At 61.2% G+C, this 16,393-nt stretch overlaps 1 protein-coding gene across 1 annotated transcript in view; it reads left to right on the forward strand.

The window, feature by feature from the left end:
• The window catches only part of FBRSL1 (fibrosin like 1), a 64,840-nt gene extending 48,736 nt beyond the window's left edge, over positions 1-16,104 (forward strand). The window contains 17 exon segments of the mRNA XM_074321654.1: positions 3,607-3,652; positions 5,029-5,365; positions 5,455-5,675; positions 6,286-6,354; positions 6,523-6,737; positions 7,487-7,537; positions 7,742-7,837; positions 8,327-8,395; positions 8,538-8,567; positions 8,758-8,829; positions 10,083-10,212; positions 12,151-12,228; positions 12,402-12,485; positions 12,741-12,945; positions 13,963-14,430; positions 14,432-14,621; positions 14,623-16,104. Coding sequence (XP_074177755.1) covers positions 3,607-3,652; positions 5,029-5,365; positions 5,455-5,675; positions 6,286-6,354; positions 6,523-6,737; positions 7,487-7,537; positions 7,742-7,837; positions 8,327-8,395; positions 8,538-8,567; positions 8,758-8,829; positions 10,083-10,212; positions 12,151-12,228; positions 12,402-12,485; positions 12,741-12,945; positions 13,963-14,430; positions 14,432-14,621; positions 14,623-14,799 — 2,538 coding nt within the window. The 3' untranslated portion in view covers positions 14,800-16,104.
• Positions 16,105-16,393: the final 289 nt, after the last annotated feature.

Here is a 16,393-nt window from a genome sequence, read left to right on the forward strand (position 1 = left end):
CATGAGAACAAATGCGTTTTCTGAGCGATGCCTCTACAATGTTCCCTTCTGACACGGCCTTGCTCAGATAGTGTCGTGAGTCCCATGGTGGTGATGCTTGGAGAGGTTCCCCCAGGGAAGGCTCTGCAGATCTGCCACTGGGTGCTGTGGGACCCAAGTCTCACACCCGCTTCCCTTCTTCACCCACCTAAGAGGATATCCAGACCTGGTGGCTGGTGGTGAGCACAGGCCTCCTTGCCCGGGGCCCATACCCCCAGGGTGATGAAAGCTACCAGCTGGGCCCAGAGCGCTTCAGTCCGTCTGCCGCCAAGCGGAGATAGAGGCCCTGGGCTAGTGGTGCCAAGCTGGGGACCCTGGAGGCTGCTCACAGGGTCCAGAGGGGTTCTCAGAGCAGCTGGTAATGAAGACCTTAAGGGGGTGGCCACATTAGGGGGGAGCCCCACTCTCCTGGGTCCTCGAGGACCCAATCTGGAAGGCACGAGGGTCTGTGGGAAGCCCTGGGCCAGTGGGCAGGCAGGTGACCCATGCGCCCTCAGTTGGGGTACAGTGGTCGTGAGTGCACCTGGCCTCACCCTCAGTTCCAGGCAGATTTGGGTCAGTGCCTGAGGTGTCCTCACTGTGCAGACAGATCTTTCTTCTCCATCGGGATGGGCCCTGAGGGCAGGCAGGCCTGGCACGCCAGCGGTCCCCCAGGATTGACACCCCACCCCATCCTGCTCCTGCAGACCCCCATGGGGACTCCTTGGGGTGAGGTGACAGTCCAGGGACTCAAGTACCTAACAGCCTATACTCACCGTACAGAATGTGCCAGAAAACACAAACCAGTGTGGAAACAAATGCAGGAAGAGGTTACGGCCGTGGTGTCCCTGTGCAGACACGTGACTGGGCCTGTGTCCACCTGGTGTGCGTGAGGAGGTCGCAGGTGGCCTCGGGGGGGTCTGGCCGGTGGGTGGGGTGAGGCCTGTGCTCCCACCTTCCCTGTCTGGGACCCTCTGGCTTCATGGCTGACTGTGGGCTGTGTCCCTTCCCTCATGCACTGTGTTCGGGACTGCATTTGCCACCGTTTTCTTCCATTTGGGTTTTGGGGACGTGGTTGCTAAGAGCTGACCCCATTGCAGCATGGTCGTACAGTGCCAGGCTGCGGCGTCATACTTTTATGGTTTGTTTTCACATTTGTGTCAGCGATCGGCTTGGAGTTATTCTAGTGTGGGAGCAAAATGGGATCCCGGCGGCCCTGTCCGAGCAGCGAACTGTGTCACACCCCATTCGTTTGGATGACCCACCTTTCCCCAGACACTCACAATCCCAGCGGCATGGCCCACATGGCCCGTCTGTTCAGATTCCCATCTCCGCCTGCCCACCTGGTGGGTCCTGCAGCTTCATAGCATCTTGGGGTCAAGGTTCTTCCTGCAGCAGACTTTGTATGCGATAAAACGCACCTGTTCTAAGTGTACAGTTTGCTGCGTTTGGACAAATGCTGCAGCTGCATACCCAGCGCCACAGTCAGACAATGTCTTCATGGTCCCAAAAAGCTCCCTCCTGCTTTTCTCTTTACATTTTTATTTATTGTGCCAAGACGCACATGAGAAAATTTACCATCTTACCCATGTTTAAGAGTAGTTCGGTGGTAGTAAGCATTCACATTGTCATATAGTAATCACCACCACCATCTCCAGAAGTTCCCATCTTCCCAAATTGAAACTCTGTCCCCATTAAACACTAACCCCCAGCCCCTGTCACCACCATCTGCCTTCTGTCTCCATGAATCTGCCTTGTCCATGGGCCTCATGTGAGTGCAGTCGCACAGTATTTGTCCTCTTGTGACCTGCTTATGTCACTGAGCATAATGGTCTCAGGGTCCGTCCACCTTGGGGCAGGGGTCAGATTGTCCTTCCTTTTAAGGCTGAGTGGCGTTCCCATGTGAGTGGAACACGTCTTGCTTACCTGTCCATCCTCAGTGGACACTTGGTGACTCCCACGTTTTAGCTGTTTTGAGAGCCACTGCTGTGAGTGTGGGTGTGCCCGCCTCTCTTCCAGACCCTGCTTTCAGTTCTGTGGGGCATGTGAAATCTGACAATTAAGGTCGTGAACTCATCCTGGAAAAAGTACTACATACCTCTTTGCTGAATATCACTGCGGTCACCTTCAAAGCACTCCCCTTGGGAAGCTATGCACTGATGCCAGCGCCTAGTCCACCCTTCAAAGCAATTTTGGAACTCTTTTTCTGGAAGGGCCATCAGAGCTGTCATTGTATTACCCTTGATGTCCTGAGTGTCATCAAAATGTCTTCCTTTCAATATTTCCTTTATCTTCGGATAAAGAAAGAAGTCACTGGGGGCCAGATCAGGTGAGTAGGGAGGGTGTTCCAATACAGTTATTTGTTTACTGGCTAAAAACTCCCTCACAGACAGTGCCGTGTGAGCTGGTGCAGTGTCGTGATGCAGGAGCCATGAATTGTTGACAAAAAGTTCAGGTCATCTAACTTTTTCACTCAGCCTTTTCAGCACTTCCAAATAGTAAACTTGGTGAACTGTCTGTCCAGTTGGTACAAATTCATAATGGACATTCCCTCTGATATCAAAAGAGGTTAGCAGCATCGTTGCAACAAGTCCGTGAACTTAATTGTCAGACCTTGTAGACCTAGCAGTGGACGGCTGGGTCACATGCGCACCCTTTACTTGATTGCTGAGGAATTGCCACACCGCTTGCCACAGCAGCTGCACATTTCACGTTCCCACCAAGACTGCACAAGTTCCTTGGTGTTCTCTCCAGTGCCCGCTTTTTCCGGGTTTTGGTTATGGCCGTCCTCCCGGGGTGCAGCTCTGGTACCTCAGACTTCCACCCAGTGGCACCACTGGCTGCTTTGTACACCCTTAGGGTGTCTGCAGACACAGAGCAGTGGTCCCGGGCTGGGACTGTGAGGTTTGGGGTGAGGATAATATTCTAAAACTGAGGTGATGGTTGCTCGTGGCTAGGAACACACTAAAAACCTTCAGTGGGTAAATTATATGATCTGTGAATTGTAGCTGAGTGGTGCCGTTTAAGAAAAACCAGAAAGAAAGGTCTACTGGGGGCAGCCTTATCTAGCTTGTCCCGTGAGCCGTGGGGGCCTCATGCTACATATTGAGGGGCCACGGCCACGTCTGTGACTCAGGCGTCCTGAGTAGTGGCGAATGGTGTTCTATAGTCTCTTTGCTCCTGGGGCACCAGGGGCCGGCCCTGGCTGCGGGGGGGGTGGGGGGGCATCCTGGACTCTGTCCCATCCTTGGGTGCCAGGCCCAGCAGAGCTGTGTTCCTGGTGTTGGTACTGCCAGGAGGCGCCCAAATTGCCAAGTCCCATTCCCCTACATGGCGGGGCCATGCTGAGCCCCCACGTCTCTGCTGACTGGGGCATTGTGCTTCTCCCATTGCAGGCCAGGTCCTATGTGGCCACCCTCCCACGTGGGGGCTGTGTGTGCGAGTGGATATGTCTGACCAGTCCTGGCAGCCCTCTCGTGCCCAAAACCTGCCCAAAGCTGCTTCCCGGGTGCCAGTGGCAGGGGGTAAGGACCAGGTTCACCCCAGCCCCCGGGGTCCCTCTGGCTCTGACCCTCCTCTCTCTTGCAGGTGTCTGTGGGCTCCGAGAAGCTCTTTGCGCCAGCAGCTGATAAAGGTAAGCACCTCTGTGGCCTGGGTCCTGGCCCGGGCAGGGATGGGACACTCCTGAAGTCACAGCAGCCCGGTGGGGCCGTCTTGGGTCAGGTTCCAGGAGCAGAGCATGAGGCCAGAGACGGTCCTTCCTGCCTCTTCCAGCTTTTGCTGTTGCCTGCAGACCTGTGCGTCCCTGGGCTGGCAGCCGTGCTTCTCTCGCTGCATTTAGGGCCCACACTGTTCCAAGGCAATCTCATCTTGAGATTCTTAGCGTGATCACATCTCCAAAGACTGCTTTTCCAAGTAAGGTTCCGTTCACAAAGGGTGGGGTACAGTTTGGACATGTATTTTTGGCACAATTCAGTCCACTACCAGGCTCCACTCATGAACCAGCCAAGGCTTTGAGGCACACAGAGGTGCATGTTGGGGGTGGTCACTGGTAGTGCTCACACTTTCCCAGTGAAGGGTGGAGGTTCTAGAAGGTTCTGGGAGAGCTGGCACAGTGGTGGCTCACGCCTGCCTCTTTCCATCCTGATGGCTGCTCTTGCTTCTCGAAATGTAGGAGAGACAGGAGTGCAGGGCCAGTGTCCCTGGGGGCGACAGATAGAGGGGCCATTTCCTGTTTCCACAAGGGAGCAGCATCCCAGAAGCCCCAGCCCACCTCGACCTCGCCATCTGGCTGCGGCCGGGGTCATGGGGCTTCACTCAGCTGAGAAAGTGGGTCTGCCAGCAGCCCGTTTAGGTGGCCACACTTAGCCACCTGGATTTCCACTCTTGGTAAACTGGACATTGTCCCTGGAGGCAAAGCTGCTCAGATGGGTGGCAGTGCCTCTGACCTGAGGAATGAGCAGGCAGGAGCTTGAGGTCATGACCTGAGCAGAGGCCCACAGCTCCAAGAATTGTAGTCATTGGCAGGTGACGAGGGACCAGGCCACGCTGTCTGTCCCCTTCCCCACCCACCCAGGCAGTGTGGGGGAGCAGCAGCTTCCTCCCTCCTCAGAAGGAGGCTCCCTCATCCATGGGCCCCAAGAGGGCTTAGACCATGGGTCACCTGGGTCATTCCAGAAAGAGTGGACTAAGGCAGGAAGCAAAGCTCCAGCCGAGGGTTGGCAGCCAGGTGGGACAGGCGGGGAGCCCAGCACCCTTCGTGGGCCCACTCTGCTGCACCTTGGTGCCCCTATTTGTAAAATGGGGTCACCATATCCCCTGCTGGGGTTGCCAAGAACAGGACACTTACAGGCAGTTGACCCTCTGGGAGTGAGCGGTGGGAGGCAGGGCCCTGGCGGTGACCTCGCTGCCTGACCCAGCAGAAACGGGCAACGACAGGACCCCTCACAGGCTGTGGACTGCGTGAAATGAGCCAGGGCCTGCTGCTTACTCCAGCTCTTCTCTCCGCAGGCCCCACGTTGGGCGAGAAGTCCGAGACCAAGGTTGGGGCGGCGCCCAAGGTCTCGGGCCTGGAGCGCAGCCGCGAGCTGAGCACCGAACCTCCATTCCTGCCCTCCGTGCGCAGCCCCGCGCCCTCTGTTGGCCCCGCGCTAGGCGCTTCTGCCAGCCCACTGATCAAGAAGGAAGCCCCCGCCCTGCTCCGCCTCACCCCGCAGCCGCCGCCTGCGCCCCCGCAGCCCCGGGCCCCGCTCCCGACACACGTGCCTCTCCCTCTGGGCGCCTTCCCGGGCCACAGCCACGGTCACAGCCTCGGCCAGGCTGCGCACAACGGCCTGCACAGCCTCAGGTGGGCGCGGGGCGGGGCCGCGCGGCGGGCAGGCGGGCCGGGCAGGTGGGGGCGCGCAGCGGGCGGGCACTGAGCCCCCATCCCTGCAGCAGGAGCAGCAGTGCCAGCAGCGGCGCCAGCCTCGGGCTCGCCAAGCACGCGTCCCTGTCGCCGCACGGGCCTGGCGCCCACCTTTCTACCTCACACTTGGCGCTGCGCTCGCAGGCCCAGCACCAGCACCACGCGGCGGCCATGTTCGCCGCCCCCGCGACACTGCCCCCGCCCCCGGCGCTGCCGGCCAACAGCTTGGTCATCCCAGGACACCCCGCCGGTAGGTCCGCGCGCCCTTTGTAGGGACAGAGGTCACTGTTCCTCTCTATTCCATGATCAGTGGGGAGGGCTGGACCCCGGGAGGGGTGTCAGCCTCCGAGGCAGAACCTCCCCACCTGGTCCGGATTCCTTGCCACCCCCCCTCAGTGCCCCAGCACTCCGGTGGCCCCAGCAGGCCACCTTTCCCAGGGCAGCCCACTGCCCCCTGCACAGGAGGCCCTGCATGCATGGGAGCAGGTCCTGAACCAGGCAGCTGGGGGCGGGGAGGCTGCTGTGTCTTCTCATCTTTCATCTCTAGTGTGTTGGGGACCGAGGTTCTTTGGGGGTGTGGGTAGAGTCGAACTGTGGTGTGGAGGGGTCTGAGGTAAACAGTGCCCCCGCCCCCTGGTTCCGGCAGATGCTTCCTTGGGGTCACATTTTAGGTCATTCAGGATTTCTCCCTGGGTCTCCTCTCCAGATTCTTAATCACATTCTCAGTCAGCCCAGATGGCTGGGGCAGCAAGCACAGTGGCCCGGCATGGGCCAGGACCCTGGTCTGGGTGGCCTGGCTGGGCAGGCTCCCTGTGGGCCTGAGCGGGCCCCAGGCTCACCGTGTTCTCTCTTGTCTTTAGATGCCAGCCTGTTGATCTCATTCAGCCAGCCAATCATGTATTGCCAGCCTCATGCGGGGATTCTGATTGGTACATGGTCACAGGCACCTCTCTTACCTCCACCCTGGGGCCCGCACGTAGCCAGTGGCCACCACGGCTTGGCCTGCCGAAGCCGGGAGTGCCAGGTGACTATCCGCCTCGCCCCGCCGGGAGCCCGCGGCCGACGTGCCTCTCTGTCTCTCTCTTTTTCTCTTGTAGATCACGAGCTGCTCAGGCAAGAGCTGAACGCGCGTTTTCTGGTCCAGAGCGCCGAGCGGCCCGGCGCCCCCCTGGGCCCGGGGGCTCTGCTGCGGGCGGAGTTCCACCAGCACCAACACACACACCAACACACACACCAGCACCAACACACATTCGCCCCCTTCCCCGCGGGGCTGCCCCCGACGCCGCTCCTGCCGCCCGCCGCAGCCCGGCCGGTGCGTAGGCCCCCGTGCAGGCGGGCGGGGCGCCTGGGCGTCGGGACACAGGCAGGCACACACAGACACTCCGCCCGCACGCACGCTGCCCACACCACCCCTCTGTCCGTCCGTCTGTCTAGCCCCTCCTGGTCTCCCTTTGGTCCCCTTGTCCTGGGCTTGGGCGGGCACCCCATGTCCACATGCATGTGACATGGCCTGGGGGCCCGTTGTCCCCACATAGGGTCCTCGACATCTTGGTTTGCAGCAGAGCGTAGGCCTGGAGGCCCAGACTGGACTGAGCGGCCATGGGAAACAGGCCCCTCTCCTGGGGTGCCCAGGCCAAGGCCTGGTCTTATGAGCCGGCTGCTGTGTGGGGTGCGGGCCCCTCCACTCCCACCGGGCTTTGCCCGTGGCCTGGGTGTGTCCCACAGCTTGACCACCAGCCCTGGGCTCCATGCCCCCCGTCGTGGCTGCAGCGCCCTTTTCCTGGTCTCAGCGGGCACAGCGGGAGGCCCACATGGGCAAGTGTGCACCATCCGCCTTCCGCGGTGGGACCTCTGGGACAGGGAGGGGCTGCACCCAGCCTGAGAACTCGGCCCCGCAGCGCCAGTTCAGAGCCATGGGACAGCTGGCTGCAGACCACCAGCCGCAGGAGGCAGGATGGCCACCCGGGCACTGCCTGGCTTGATGGGGTGGTGGGTGCTGGGCCCAATGGAGGGCGTTGGCATGCAGGAGAAGGCCTCACCCATCACCTTCTTCCCTTCCAGTTTGACAAGTACACGCCCAAGCTGGACAGCCCCTACTTCCGACATTCCAACGTGAGTGTTCCTGCAATTCTGCGTGGACTGCCACAGGGTGGGGGCAGGGCTGGGGTTGCAACTGCACGGAGACCTTGTCTGTTGCCACCTGCCTACTGTGGGGGGTGGGGAGTGGGGGAGACCAGAGGGCTGAGCCAGCGTCCCCACCAGGACGTCCGAGCTTCCCACCAGAGCCCTGGAACGCCCTCCCTACTTCTTTTGCAGTTTTTCCCGTCCTTCCCTCCTGCCATCCCGGGACTGCCCACCCTGCTCCCACACCCAGGCCCCTTTGGGTCCCTGCAGGGCGCTTTTCAGCCCAAGGTACCAGCTGCTCCCAGAGGTGGGGCGGGCACGGAGGCATCCCCAGGGATAGGGGTGGCAGCGTGCAGAGAGGACACTGGACATGTGCACCCCCTGAGGGGACGCAGCCTGTGTGTGGAACCCCTGGACCTCCAGTCTGGACCGCAGCTGGCGGGGCCTTCTGATCAGTAGGGTCCACAGGAGCCAGGCTTCATGCCTCGGAGAGCTCAGGGGTGGGGTGAGGTGTGGACGGGCTGGCACAACAGGAGGCCGCAGGATTGGGCTTCTCACCTTCCCTGGGACAGGGTTATCTCGGTCCCCAGCCCAGATCCTGGCCCGGGCACAGCAGCTTTGAGAGCCCCTTCTTCCCGCTTTGACAGAAACCTTTGGGCTGAGGATGTGGTGGGAAGCTGGCCTGCCCCCGGGTGGCCATGTGCAGGGCAACTCGGCAAGGTGGGCACGGGGCCTGGGGGCCCGCAGATGTGTCATGCCCTGTTCCTCTCTCCTCAGACTTCAAACCCACTCGAGGTAACAGGCCGGGCCAGCGCTGTCCACACCCTCCTGCAGAAGGGCCCTGGGGTAGGTGGCAGGGGTGCCTCCCCCCACACCCCGGTGACATCCCGCCAGCCCAGCCCCCCCCCCGTGGAGGCGTGTCCCCACCCACCCCTGGGGCTCAGCCACCAGCAGAGCCTGGACCTAACGCTTCCTCTGTTGGTGACAGGTGTCCGACCCGTACCGGACAGCAGTGAGGGTGAGCATGTCACATGTCCCTGGGAGGAAGGGGTGTGGTGGTGGTGCCTCAGGGGGGGTCCATGGCTGGGGAGCACTCTGGGTGCCTCTGAGTGGCTGTGGCGGTGCCCCATGACAACAGGAATCTGGGGTGACGGTGGGGGCATGAGGAGGCTCCGGCCGTGTGCTGAGTGTCACCCGCCTTGTCGCAGAAGCCGGGCAGGTGGTGCGCGGTGCACGTGCAGATCGCCTGGCAGATCTACCAGCATCAGCAGAGGACGAAGGTGAGCCCAACCCGTTCGTCCTGCCACCAGACCCACGGTGTTCACACACGTGTGCATGTGTGTCTGAGCCCCTCAGGTGTCTGCTGCTTGCCCGTTGCCCGGGCGCTGGGCTGGGCTGTGGGGTCAGAGCTGGGGAGGAGGCAGCACCATGGTTCGTGGGGAGCCCCAGGTCACGGCCCACTGGTGGGTGGGGCAGCCATGGGCACCTGTGCTGGTGCTACCAGTGTGAGTCCAGCCCTCCCCATGGGCCTCTGACACTGCCGCCTCTTCTTTCCCCCAAGCATTTATTGAGCACCTACTGTGTGCCTGAGTTTTCAGCACTGAACAAAGGAGATTAAAAGCTCTTGGATGCTTGTGTGCTCTTGGAAGGGACTGACAGTGAGCAAGAGGCCAGCTCGGGGTGCAAGGCCATCGCTGTCCCAGAAGGGGGGGGGCAGGTGCCCTGGCTGTGTAGGGGCTCTGAGCACGTTCCCTGAAAGACACGGGAAAGAGGCAACCACAGGAGGTCTGGAAACCGTTGGCGGGGGAATGGGGCATGGTGGGCAAGGCCCCTCAGGGGACCAGGACAGGGACAGGTGACAGTGTCATACAAGGGGCCTAACACCCTTTACTGTCCTATCAGGTAACACGTTTCCTCCATGCACAATATGTTAGTCACTACACCTGAATGTGCTGTGAAGTTCAGGTCAACAAAACAGACTGTCACAAAACACCGTGTGTCAGGATGCAGTGCTCGTGCGGGTCCCCTAGAAAGCCAGTGAAGGAGGCTGGTGTCCTCGCAGGGCACAGAGCACCCCTGCAGCATTGCCACCAGCGAAAGCACCTCCGCTGCCAGAACTTGCTGCCGGAACTCGCTGTGGGAAGCGGGGCTCTGGGCAGAGCCGGGCAGGCCTCGGGGGTCACTGCCGGCTGTTGCTAAGTTCAGTCAGTGGGAACCTGCGTGGGTGTGTGCCTCTGCCTTTTCCAATCAGGTCTCCAAAATTTCAACACAACGTGTTTGCAATGCAAAGTGTCCAGAGCGAGGCAGCTAATGTAGGATAACATAAAGCACAGCGGATTTCAAAGGCCACAAACAAAGGGAAGCGTGAGGGGCAGCGTCCTTATGGGTTATGTGTGAGAACAGCGTTTTGGTCTTCCCGCGGCAGGTGAAACAGCAGTGGGAACACCTTCTGCCTTGGAGACCAGATGGGCCGTGTGGCAGGTGGGGTTGCCCTCTGATGCAGGCAGCCCTGACACACTCTGCCTCTCGGCAGGTACCACTGGACCCCCACAAGCTGGAGGTGGGCACCAAACTGGACTTGTCCAGCAGACCCCCCGGCCCAGGCCTGCTCGCAGGGTTCCACTATGCACAGGACGTGGCCAGGCCCCTCTTCTCGAGCTCAGGTAAGGGCATTGGGGCCAGGGGCAGGGCGGCCGGGGCCTCAGCTTCATCCTGTTTCTTCACGCTAACTCTGCATACTGGCTGTGCTGTCCCCCAGAGTGGCTTCCCCAGAGCTTGGCCTGAGCCGAGCCTGTGCCCCCTGCAGGGCTTCTGTTTCTGACGTCCTCCCCAGCCACACCTGCCTCCCTCAAGGGTTCTGGCTCTTCACAGAATGGCAGGAAGCTTCCGGGCCTCCCCGTGCTTACCCCTCCCCAGCGACCACACCAGTCATGTTGTGGGGTCCCCAGGGGTGCCCCCAGGACTCAGCATAAATCACTCCACCCCCCACCCCCGGCTAAGATGTGTCCTCCCAATGGAGGGACACAGCAGTCAGCAGGAAGCCCCCAGCTGCTCCCATGGCGTCCTTCCCTGAGCAGGACCCGCGACAACTCGAGGGACCCAGCGCCAGGCTTCTCTTGGGGCCGGTCACACAGGCAGGCACCGGCCTCCTCGAACCCAATTACAGACCCCGGGAGGAGCGCATGAGCGGCTGTCCTTTCAGACAAGGGGAGGGAACCCTGCCATTCCAGCGCCCAGACACCAGCCGAGGGCCAGCCCTGCTCACAGGCGCTAGGAGCTGCAGGGCCGCTGCAGGATGTCACCTCAGAGGGCCCTCCCTGACCACCCCCGTCCTGCCATTCCTTGCTCTGTCTTCAGGTGTACTCGCCACCACCTGCTGCCACTCTGCACATGGTTGTGGTCGTGGTCATGGGCGTGGACGGGGTTGCCCAGGCTGACCTCACGAGAATGGGGCTCTTTGTAATACCCTGGTGGCCTGAGCAGCAGGGTCTCTGGAGTCTGGGTCTCTTGGAAGGCAGGTCCGTCTGTGCCAAGGCCCTTGGTGGCCAGCAGCCTGGTTAGGCTGGAGCCCACAGGCTGTGTCCTGGGTGTGGGGCCTTCAGCCCCCTCTGTGCAGCTCAGAGCCTGGGCTCCTCACCCACCCCATCCCTGTCCCCATCCCTGGCACATGCCCATCCAGGCAGCTGTGCCCTCCAGGGCGCCAGGCACCCACCCCATGTGTTGGGCATAGTCCAGCGCTGGCCCCTGGCCTGTTCTTGCTGTGTTTGCTCTGCCACCCTTTCCTGACTCCATGAGCTGGAAGCTAGAATGTCTGCACTGGCCCTGCCCTCCCCTGCGTCTCCCTCATTCGCCTGCATTCCTCAGCTGCAGTCCACATCTGATGCTATTTCCATTGGCACTGGGGCAAGATAGTTCCTGATTTCTGGGTTGATTTCTTTGGCTTATGAGTCACTGAGAAGTGGTTAATGTAGCCGGGAGACACACATGGAGACCGTGTGTGTCTGGGGTGGGGCTTGTCTGTGGCAGTCCATCTTCAAGAAGATGAGAATGCACCATTGTCAGGGTCCCCAAATAGGGAGGGAGCTGGAGAGCCCAAGGGACGCCCCTGTCACTGTCTTTACCATAAATCCTCCCTCTAGAGTCAAGGGTGTGTGCCCAATGTGGCTTCCCAAGGGGCTTTGTGTGGGAGCATCAGGAGCCAGGCTTGATGTCATGGTGACACCTGTGGCCGACAGCTGGAGGGGAGAAACTGCTGTCTTGAGCAGCTGTGACTCAGGCCAGTGTCCGTTAGGACCCAAGACTGACCCATTAAGTAACCAGGACCATCTCTTAGCTTCTGTTGGGCACTGGGGTCCCTGGCTGCAGCCCATGAAGGTCCAGCCCCCACCTTCTCTTTCCTCTGGGAGCTGCCATCACTCCCCTCCTTACACATCCGTGGGGTCCTCCAGATGGTAGGGAGGTGACTAAAGCCGACGTCCTGGTCACTTGCTCTGAGTGGGAGGTAGTGATTCCCAGAGGAAGCTGGGGAGCCCCACCCAGGAGTGAGCTACAGACAGGAGGCTCCAGATGCACTCTGGGCTCCACCAAGCTGTCCCCTCCAGGTGCCGCCCATCCTGCCACCAACCAGTTTGGACCCTCAGCCCATCCCGGCAGCTTCCTGCCCACTGGTCACCTGACAGGTAGGTGCCCCCTGGAGGTCCGTGAAATTTGGGTCTCTGCAGACCTCAGGGCTGGGGGGGACATGAGTGGGGAGGTGGCCCCGAGAACCAGGGTACCCTGAGATTATGTAGTTGACACCCACTGGGTTCTGGAGCCATGCAGGCCCCTGATACCCAGCTGCTTGCCCCTACAGATCCTTTCAGCAGATCGAGCACCTTTGGGGGCCTGGGGACACTTGGCAGCACCGCCTTTGGAGGCCTGGGCAGCCACGCGCTGAGTAAGTGACCCGCATTAGGCCGGCTCCATGCACAGGTCCTGCCCATGCACATGCGTGAACGGGGTTCCCTGTGCGATTTGGGCCACACCCTGAGCCGGGCTGACTGCCCCCTGCAGCCACCCTCTGGAACACACCCCCACGGTGCTGGCCTGGGACCTGGGGACTGCTGCTCCCCGGCAGCCCTGCGGTTTTAAGGGGACATGGGGGAGGCAGCTGCCTCACGTTTCCCCCCCATTTCCCCCCCCCCGCCCCCAGCTGCAGGTGGCAGCATGTTTACTCCTAAGGAGGGCTCCACACTGCATGGCCTGCCCAGCCCCCACGAGGCCTGGAACCGGCTGCACCGCACGCCGCCGTCCTTCCCCACGCCGCCCCCATGGCCCAAGCCCATGGACACCGAGCGAGTCTCGGCCCTGACCAACCACGACCGAGAGTCGGACAAGGGCCGCGAGGAACGGGAGCGGTGAGTGGGGCCCTGGCCCTGGAGTTCTCCCTTGTCAGGATGGGGTGAAGGCTGCACCTTCAGACCTGGGAAAGGCCAGGGGAGGAGGACCCCCCCCAGAGGATCCCCTGTGGGGCAAGGTCTGGGCAGCAGACATCTGGGCAGCCGGCACCAGCAGGGCAGTGGAAGTTGCTGACTCACCTCTGGCTCTGGGTGTGCAGAGGATGCTGTTGTATGCAGGTGGGGGCCCCCTGTGCTCCAGGGGGCGCTGAGCTTGTCTGCTTTGGGGCAGGGGAGGTGGGAGTCAGCAGCAGTCAGACCTGAGGGTCCTCGAGGAGGGGGCGGGGCTGGCCCTTGGACAGGAGCAGAGGGCTCCATGCCCAGCCCGTCCACCCAGAGCCCACACACAGACTTGTCCCCACGATCCTGAATTGGGGACATTTCACTCACTGGTGTTGCTGCATGCCAGGCACTGCTAGGGCACTGGGGGGACACAGGGCAGGATCAAGGGAGGGTGAGGCAGGGGAGGGGTGACAGTGGGTTAGTGCAGAAGGTGGGAGCGTATGTTACAGGACCCAGGAAAGACACCAGGGAGAAATCCACAGCTGTTCCACAGCCATTACTCTCCCTGCAGTGTCGGGAGCTCGGGGCCTGGGGGACTTGGAGCTGAGGCAGCCCTGTAGGGACCTGAGAGAGGGTGGAGGGAGCAGGTGCAGTGCTGGGGGTTTGGCTGTTGGGGCACTTCCGGTGTGACCCACTCAGGCCATTCTCAGGGTGGTTCCCAGCCAAGGGCCACCTGCCTTCCCCCAGACCCAGGTGGCACCTCATGGGTGACAGCTGAACTGGGATCAGCCCCAGCCCCTGGAGTAGGTTTGGGGCCCAGATGCAGCACCCGTTAAAATTCCTCACTGGGCCCAGTGGTCTGGAACCTCGTGGGGTGGGACCTCGGTAGCAGACAGCTTGCTTTGGCGTGTCCTGTTACCAGCAGTATCTTCCCGCCCCCAGGCTGAGGGAGGGTGTGTGTGTGTCTCACTCCAGGGACCTCCTTGAGAAGACGCGTCTGCTGAGCCGGGCCTCACCCGCAGCCCCGGTGGGCCACACGGCCGGCAGCCTCCTGCTCCGGGGTCAGGGCGAGCCCCGCGTCAAGGAGAGCCGCTCTCCCGCCAAGGAGGACGGCGCCAAGCTGGTGGCGCGCCCACAGTCCCCCTGCAGCAAGGCCACCGTGGGCGACAGTCTGCGCCTGGCCGCCCTCCTGGGCCGTGAGCCAGGGAAGCCGCCCGAGGGAGACGTGAAGGTCAAGGAGGAGCGCGGGGAGGACGCCGACGCACCCGAGCCCCTGGGGGGCGGCCTGCACCGCGTGCCCCCCGCACCCCTGCAGCTCGGCCCGGGCCCCGCCGTCGCGGCGCCTGGGCAGCGTGGGAGCGCCGCGCGCCTACCATGACCTGGAGCTGCCGCGCGCGCCGTCCCTACCGCTCCGCCCGGGCCCGCCGCCCTCTTCGAGCCGCCCGGCGCCCTACCGCGACCGCGAGCCGCACGACTACAGCCCGGCGCCTGCGAAGCGCGCCGCGAGAGCTGGAAGCGCGCGCGCGCACCTGGCGCCGCCCCGCCCTGGACGGCGCTGCGCTCCTGCCGCGCTGGGCGCCCTGCACTACCCGCCTGGGGCCAGCGCGCTGCACCACGGACTCCTGGCGCGGACCCGCCGCCGCCGCCGCCGCCGCGCTCGGCGCGCCGCCCCCCCTAGTGGCCGCCGGCGGGTCCCCCACGCCCCCGGGGCCGCCGCCGCGAAGCAGGACTACGCCGCTCGGGGGCCCTGGGCCCGGCGAGGCGCGGGACTACTCCCCTTCGCGCAACCCCCAGGAGGTGGAGGCGCGGTAGCCCCGCGGAGCCGCCGGGCGCGGACAGCCTCCCGCAAACGCACCGCGAACCTGCGGCGTGCACGTTCTGGAACTAAGCACAGGCCCGTCGGTCCCGGTCCCGGTCCTGGGTGACGCTCACCTTTCCACCTGCAGCCTGCGGGGTCGGGGCATCATGCACAGCCTTTCTGGGGGTGATTTGTTTTCTGAGCTCAAGATTAGGCTATTGGAAGAAAATTCAAGTTTGTACATTTTCCCCCACAGGTGAGAGGCGTTTTTAATAGATTTGTATTTTTTTCAATTTTGTGCTCTTTAGACATTGAAAAGAAAACAAAGTTTTGCTTTTTAATTTTGAGTTCGAATTTGCAGTTTTAACAGCCTCAGATCTTTTCCCAGAGCCCCAGGGGTTTTTTTTGTCTTATTTATGGAGAAAAAAACGGTCATTTTGTCCAACACACTGTGAGGCCCCCGCTCAGGCCTGGCCCTCCCCCTCCCTTGGTACTTGGAACCGAAGTTACAGATATATATTAAAATAATAATTAATAATGTAAAAAACTGGTTTTTTGCCTTATTACGCAGAAGTGTAAGATTTCTTTTTCAGTTTTTTTTTAAAGACAAATGGAACAAGTGTAAATAGTCTATTAATATAAATCTATGATGTTCTTAAATTCTTAACCTGGGTACACTTTATAAAAACAGTTTCTAGAAATCCCTGTTTATTTGTTTAATGCGGTCACAAAAACCCACCCGCTGCAGGGTGGGAGCGCTCAGAAGTTTGATGCACCGACCCTCCAACTATGCAAGCGCCCCCAGGCGGCTGGACGGCCGTCTGCAGGGGAAAAAGGTTCTAGCAGCAAACCTGTCAGCTCCGGGCACCGCCCCCCAGCACTGGGCTTCAGGACTGGCGGCTGTGGCCACAAGGACACTTGTGTGGACCCTCGTGCTGACCAGTGTTCCTGGGAACTACCCCCAGACAAGTAGAATGACAGAAGAGTCTAAAGGTTGATTACAAAGTAACTTCTGGTTCTTTTCTGTGAAGACCATCAGCAAACGTTTGTCCAGTTTGTCCCGCCACCCGCCCACACCTTGCGTGATTCCCTTTTGGTTGCAGTTTTGCTTTCATAATCACACGAACGTCACCACGTCCTGCCATCAGCGTTCGTCTTTGTTCCCTGACGTCCACATTCTGTCCGTTGAGCCATCTGCAGCCGTTTCCTTTGTTCAGCTCTGTATTTCAAACCCGAGTCTGCACTGTGGACTCTGGTTATTTGAAACATTCTGTTCTCATGTCAGTTGGCGATAAATACAGCCTTGATTTCGGATGAAAGGTGGTCGCGTGTTTTGTGTGGTGTTGGGGCAGGTGGGAGCCATGCAGGCTGACACTTGGCCACCCTCCCCTTCTCTCCAGGTGCCAGGGCCCAGGGCCATTGGCTGTTGGCTCCTGCCGGAAGTGGAATGCTGTCACTCCCCACCCCCCCCACCCTGCTGAAACTGCTTCCTGCCAGCCTTTGCCTAGCACTCCCTGTTGCCCTCCACTCACCCCATCCCCACCCGGTCGCGTGGAACCAGCTGCTCTGTCCTGGCTGGGCCCCTGCTGTCGGCTCCGTGGGGCACAT

Source organism: Rhinolophus sinicus, linkage group LG16 (assembly GCF_036562045.2).
Source record: "Rhinolophus sinicus isolate RSC01 linkage group LG16, ASM3656204v1, whole genome shotgun sequence".
NCBI lineage: Eukaryota > Metazoa > Chordata > Mammalia > Chiroptera > Rhinolophidae > Rhinolophus > Rhinolophus sinicus.